Genomic DNA, 6,798 nt, shown 5'->3' on the forward strand with positions numbered 1-6,798 from the left:
ACTTTTCTATTAACATTTTATTGGAACAATCACACATTAGTCACAAAATTCTGAAAATAAAAACATCTGAAAATGTCTAAAAAAAAAGGGAAGTAAAGGAAAATAAATGAGGTAAAATGTATCTAAAACATGAGGGTATATGAAATAAATGCATTCATATGATTTGTTTAGTTTTTTTAACTTTATTGAAATTAAATAGATTTACATGAGAATTCACCGTGCAAGTCAAATGTCTGAATATCAATCAAATTATCAATCAGACCATTTATTATGTGAAGAAATATGAAGTCAGCCACAACAATAAAAAATGGTTCAGATATAACAATGGAATAAATGTCTTCTAATTAATCAGCTGATCAAATGCAACAAGTTAAAATTAAAACATCAGACAAATTATTTTAACTTCCACTCATTCTAATCTCAGGAAGAAAATAATAAAAAGAAAAAGCAGAATCTCATCAAATCATCACAAAGAAAAAAAAGCTTGGATTAACAAATCATGAAATATTTAAAGGCTTTAATCAGGATTAAACTGCAGGATCAATGAAAGCATAAAGCACAAAAAGAGAGAAAAGGATAGCTTCAATCAATCTGAGGGTCAAACAACACAAATGCAGGAAACCATGGAAATGTGCAGGTGGATAAAAAAAACATTTCTATCTCTTAATGTGAGGCCCCATTTATGTGAACTCCAAATATGTCCAGCAAAAACAATCTTTTAATTTCAGGAAAAGATGCTCTGAGTGGCTGTAAGCTGTGATCATACAGGCTGATTGGCTGTCATATATTAAATAAACTAAATATGACTGACATGATGGCACATTTATACAGCACTGGTGTAAAAAGCTGGACTGAATTCAAACTGAATGATGTGTCATCAAGTTTACAGACAGAGCAACACGGAGCTGTTTTTAGTCCAGACCTTGAAGGCTGGAAAAACAGGCTCAGAGAACTTGGTCCTGAAGGTGTGAATGTGACTCAGTTTATTAAATGAGACTGTGTAGTAGGACAGAGTCCCTGCAGGCCAATCCAGATACACTCCCAGTCGGGGGCAGCCAGAAGGTGGAAACGGGTGTTTAGTGGTCTTACTATCATGCTCTGCATAGTAAGTTGGGTCTGGGTCCCATTTAAAGCCCAAAGACCAGGAGATGTTATTCCACCCGAACCCAGTCAAACTACCTCGTCCCTTTCTCTCTAATTTTCTGTAGCAAACAGCAGCAGCAGCATCTGCACCTTTGTTCATATTCAGCTCTACCTCCCAGTAATGGCGCCCAGTCAGAGCCTCTCTGCACAGAATGTGAGGCCAAACTTCAAATCTCTCAGGATGGTCGGGATACGACTGACACTCTCCGTTTGTCAGCTTCTTGTTTCCTTCAGACAGGATGAGGTTGTTGTTTACTGTGTTTGGATCCACGGTGAGACCACAGGCATCTGATGGAGAGAACGAGACCTGATCAAATTCATTATTCATGATGATGTCACTGACTCCTCGTTAATCTGTCCATTGCAGATCTGCAGTCTGTTTTTAACACGTCAGATCTCTGTCCTCAAACCTCAGCTTGTCTGAGTTTGATTATGATGATGGATTTTATCTGCGTGTTTCTCTGATTCTGTGTTTCACACTGTGCTGCCTTTGAGACCTGATCACAATCACAGTTCAGCCTGAACATTAAAAGGCTTTATTAACAGAAAGTTACTGTTGTTAATAAATGCAACAACATGTTTAAGAACCTAAACCAATCAGACTGATCCACTGACAGCACTGCTTTAATAGTTCCTGTTCATACTGCTGAATCAGACATTAATAAAGTGATTTCAGTGACATGGATACAATCTGCAGGTCATTGTTCTTCACCAACATTATTTTTCTGCATTTAAAGAATTTTGTTTCTGAATGAAACATGCTGGACCCATATTTTTTATTCAAAGACAAATTAACCTGAATAAGAGAAACCTGAGACATTTTAATTATTTGTGCACATCTTTATGGCCAGTTTTAAGAGGAAGAACAATTACAGCACCCAGTATGACTGGGTAAGGATCCTAGTAAGGATGACTTCCTTCCTTACTAGGAAGGAAGTCATCCTAGTATCGATTCTGCAGTATTAAATTAAAATAAATGGGAATAATTTCACTTCAAACAGTTCAGCTAATCTGAAGATGAAACAGTATTATTTTGTTACTTACACAACATTAGATCTCTTCTGTTTGTTACGTTTTCCACATCAGTGACATCAGGTCCTGAGAAATCATCAGTGACCAGGTTTGTGTTCCTGTAGTGGTAGATAGTTGCTCCTTTGTATTTGTCATTTTCAGTGGCTGTTATAAACAGTCTGCTGCTGTTTTTCACAGCTTCTGTCTTTTCTTTCATTTTGGCTCTAACTTCATCTGAGAAGTACCATTGGTCCTGGGTAGGTGGAGTGTTACCATCAGTACCTTCCAGTTTCTTTTTCTCCAAGTTGTCAGACATGTTCTGCAGATATGGGTCAGTGGATTTCAGGGAGGTGAAAACAAAGCAGAGAACTTCCTCTACTCCTGGTTTAAACACCTCTCTGTCCAGCTCAGACTGATCTGAGATGATCTTTGCTCCCTCCATCATGTCTACAAAGTACCTGATGAGGGTGACTTCTCTCTCTTCATCTTTGATCCACTTGGTTAATCTCTCCTGACTGAACGGTGACTTGTCTCTGTTATCAAACACTTTCACTAATTCCTGCTCATCTTCCTCACCTGCCCTGATGGAGGGAAGTTTCTCAGCCATTGTTTCCTGGAGTGAAGATCTGAAATACTCACAGAGCTTCTTGAATCTGCTCAACTTTTCTTGTATCTGTGGAAAGCTTCTCACCACTCTGTCCTCCAGCAGATCATTGCATCTTATGTCCAGGTTATGAAGCTCCTGTAAGGTATCTTCAGCCTTACTAATAAATCTACTGCTTATCATGTAAGCAGCTTTTGGATGTAATTTCTTCAGAGGCATCAGTGTGACCTTCAGTGGAACACAGTTTTCTCTGTTTTCTCCCAGTAGTTTTGGAAGTTGGATGTATGTCTTCACTGCATCTTCAAATGTTCCAGGGTTGCTTTCAAGAATGAAGTCTCCATAGAACTTGCAGGTAAATTTATCAGTCACAGCTTTTTCTTCATCATTCAGCTTGATGTCAACTTTCCCGTCAACATTAAATGAGGTGATCTTTTTTATTAGGATAGCTTGTATGCTATCCTGGATTACTTGAATGCTGCTATCATCTAACTTCTCACTGTCAAACACAAAGAAAGCATTTGCTCCATAAAGGATTCCTGTGACTACATGTGTTGCCAAACGTTTCACATTTTTTGCTTCTTGAGAGTTTTTGGTTTCATCAGGAGTCAACATCAGCTGTTTGAATTTAGTCGTAGCTTTGTAATGAAGTGTGACTCGACACTGATGATGTGATTTCTTCCTATCATTCAGATACTTGGCTGATCCTCCAACTTCAATGAGTCCACCCAGGATACTGGCCTTTAGTGAAGCATTAACATCCAGCAGAGATGACTTCTTTTCAATGGAATCCGTTGCACTGATGTGAAATTCACTGCTGTGCTGATTATTCTCCACTGGCTTCTTCTGCAGAGTTTTATTATTCCACAGTGTGACACCTTTAAGACATGAGATCCACAAAATGGAAAAAAAAGTCTTTAGAAAGTTTAGAAATGAAATAGATTGAAATTGTATTTGAAATGTACTCAAAAATGTAAATCTCAATTTCAAAACAGTTTTAGTGAAACTGTAACATTCATAAAGCTCTAGAGAGTCAGAAATCTCATAGTTTTTACTCAGCAAAAAACATGCTTCAAAGTTTTTATTCTGTTAATGTTGTTTTTGAGACAAAATCTATTCTGTTCTTTCAGAGATTTCCAAATGAATTAATCTTAAGGTTTTCTGTTCTTTACTCACCCTTTTCATTTAAACTATTATTTTCTTCATACAGTATTTTCACTAAATGGTCATCAATATTTCTTTGCTGATATGATAATTTCTTTGATGCATCTACTTACCCTATAAGTAAATAGGTCATTTTAGAAACAAATTACTGTGGGTTTTTGCTGGCCATACAGCTGATTGCTTGAACAACAAATCACATTTTACCTGGGATGAGTTTCCCTCTCCGGGCATCATAGAGCATCCCTAAACTGAAAGGTTGACCCAGAGCAGCCACCTCCAAAACAGATGATGCTCCTACATGAATAAAAACATGTGGTCATAAATACAATGTGACTCATCTTCTTTCATGTGATCAAACGTGTGATCAAACCCACTTTGAACACAGTCTGTATATAAAATGTGGATGTGAAATTGTGTTGTTTGTAGGCTTTTGTTTGTAGGCCTTTAACCCTCTAAAGCCTAACCTATCACTGCTGTCTGTTTTGTGATGTTCGCTGGGTGCCCCGCCTGGGGGACTCTGTTGTCCTACTGGGAGACTTCAGTGCTCAAGTGGGCAATGGGAGGATGGGTATGATGGGGAGGAACGGCCTCCTGGATCTGAACCAAGCGATGTTTTGTCATTGGACACTCGGGTAAAGAGATGGGCTAAGCTGTCAACTGAACACCACCTGATGAAACCATGGGTCAGTTCTCTGTACTCCCTGTCGTCCCCATCAGTGATGAGGCCGACTATTGGCGAGTGGTCAGAGAACGCCTGCAGGAAGCACTGGGTGGAGTTGTGGGAGAAGTCTGCAGTGTAGATGGTGAAGAGGAACGGAGCCAGAACCGTTCCCTGTGGGGCCCATGTACTGCAGACGACCCTGTCCGACACACAGCCCTGAGTCCTCACATACTGTGGTCGGTCAGTGAGGTAGTCCAGAATCCAGGTAGTGAGGTGATGGTCCACTCCAGAGTTCTCCAGCTTGTCCTTCAGGACTGTGGGAAGAATGGTGTTGAAGGCACTGGAGAAATCAAAGAACATGATTCTCACAGTGCTCCCAGCGGTCTCCAGGTGAGAGAAGGAACGATGTAGGAGGTGAATGACGGCATCATCGGCTCCAATGCCAGGCTGGTAAACAAACTGAAGTGGGTCCAGTGATGAGCTCACCAGGCGCCGAAGCTGAGCCAGGACCAGCCGCTCCAGGGTCTTCATCAGGTGGGATGTCAGAGCCACCGGCCTGTAGCTGTTGAGGTCCTTGGGGCGTGAAGTCTTTGGCACTGGTACAACACAGGAGGTTTTCCAGAGCTGTGGGACTCTTCCCAGCCTCAGGCTCAGGTTGAAGAGGTGCTCCATCACACCACACAGTTGGTCTGCGCAGGACCTGACGACCCTTGAGCTGATGCCATCTGGGCCCGCTTCCTTCTTGGCTTTAATCCTCCTCAGTTCCCTCCTAACCTGGGTGGTTGAGAGAGACAGGCTGGAGCCTTGTGTTGATTGTGTATTGGATGCTATTGTTGGGGGTGGGGAGGAGTGAGCAGGGTGAATAGAGGAGGTGTGAAGTGTCTGAGGTGTCAGAGGTGGAACAGCAGCAGTGGGGGTGGGTGAGTCTGCAGCCGATGTTGGAGACTGCCTCATGGCTGAATCAAATCTGTTGAAGAAATGATTCAGTTCATTTGCCCACCTCACATCCCTCCCAGGCAGAGAGTTCTGATGTTTGTGGCCTGAGATGGTTCTGAGGCCTCTCCAGACTTCACCAACGTTGTTTTGCTGAAGCTGGTTCTCCATCTTCTGCCTGTAGCTGTCCTTCCCATTCCTTATCAGTCCCCTCAACTCTCTCTGCACCCTTTTCAACTCCTCTTTGTCTTTGGATTTGAAGGCCCTCCTTTTCTGCTTGAGGACGGCTTTAATTTCTGGGGTAATCCAAGGTTTGTTGTTGGAGAAACACCGTACAGTCCTGGTAGGTAAGGTGTTATCCACACAGAAGTTAATATAGTCAGTAATACATGTAGTAAGGCTGTCGATGTCCTCTCCGTGGTCGTCACAGATCACCTCCCACACAGTCGACTCAAAACAGTCCTTAAGAGCCTCCTCGCTTTCCTCCGATTATCTCTGCACTGTGCGGGTGGCTGGTGGCTCCCTGCGCACTAAGGGCTCATAACCAGGGACAAGGTGCACCAGGTTGTAATCAGATCTGCCCAGGGGAGGGAGAAGTGATAGCCTGTATGCCTCTTCAGCATTGGTGTACAGTAAATCCAGTGTTCTATTGTCTCTGGTTGGGCAGGTCACATACTGGGTGAAGGTGGGCAGTGTGGAGTTCAGTGAGACATGATTAAAGTCCCATGATGTTAGGAGAAGGGCACTCGGAGATTGAGTTTGCAGTCTGCTGACCACAGAGTGGAGAGAGTAACAGGCTGAATCTGCGTTGGCCGAGGGGGGGAAGTATGCCAGGGAAGGTAGTACGGACGCATGCTAACAGCTAAAAGTTCAATGTCTCTGCTGCAGAGTTTCTCTTTCACAGTGATGTGTCACTGGTTACACCACCTGTTGTTCACAAACACTGCCAATCCCCCTCCTTTCCTCTTCCTGCTTTCTCTCGTCCTATCCACCCGTAGCAGTTGGAATCCAGGTACAATCATGCTTGTGTCCATAGTTAGCGGTGTTAGCCAGGAATCCGTTAGCATGATGGTACATTACCGGTATTCCCTCTGTGACCAGGTTAGCGACGTGAGCTCATCCAGCTCCTCTGCGGGACGCAGCGCTAACAGCTGATCCCTACTGTAAACAAGGATCCATGCGCTGGGTTCCCAGACACGGGTGAAAAAAGTGGAAAAAAATAGAGAAAGACCACCAAGACTAGCACAAACGGTACTCCATGATTGCAGAATCTAATTGCTAAAAC

At 42.7% G+C, this 6,798-nt stretch overlaps 1 protein-coding gene across 1 annotated transcript; it reads right to left on the bottom strand.

Annotated features, from left to right (window-relative positions):
* Nucleotides 1–883: 883 nt before the first annotated feature.
* Nucleotides 884–6,590, bottom strand: LOC134633424 (stonustoxin subunit alpha-like). Its single transcript, XM_065471615.1, has 5 exons — nucleotides 6,530–6,590; nucleotides 4,598–4,708; nucleotides 4,124–4,213; nucleotides 2,188–3,633; nucleotides 884–1,431 (listed from the first exon to the last, which is right to left on the bottom strand). The coding sequence occupies exons 1-5, from the start codon at nucleotides 6,588–6,590 to the stop codon at nucleotides 884–886; spliced, it is 2,256 nt and encodes a 751-aa protein (XP_065327687.1).
* Nucleotides 6,591–6,798: the final 208 nt, after the last annotated feature.

The sequence above is a fragment of the Pelmatolapia mariae genome, linkage group LG8, assembly GCF_036321145.2.
Source record: "Pelmatolapia mariae isolate MD_Pm_ZW linkage group LG8, Pm_UMD_F_2, whole genome shotgun sequence".
NCBI lineage: Eukaryota > Metazoa > Chordata > Actinopteri > Cichliformes > Cichlidae > Pelmatolapia > Pelmatolapia mariae.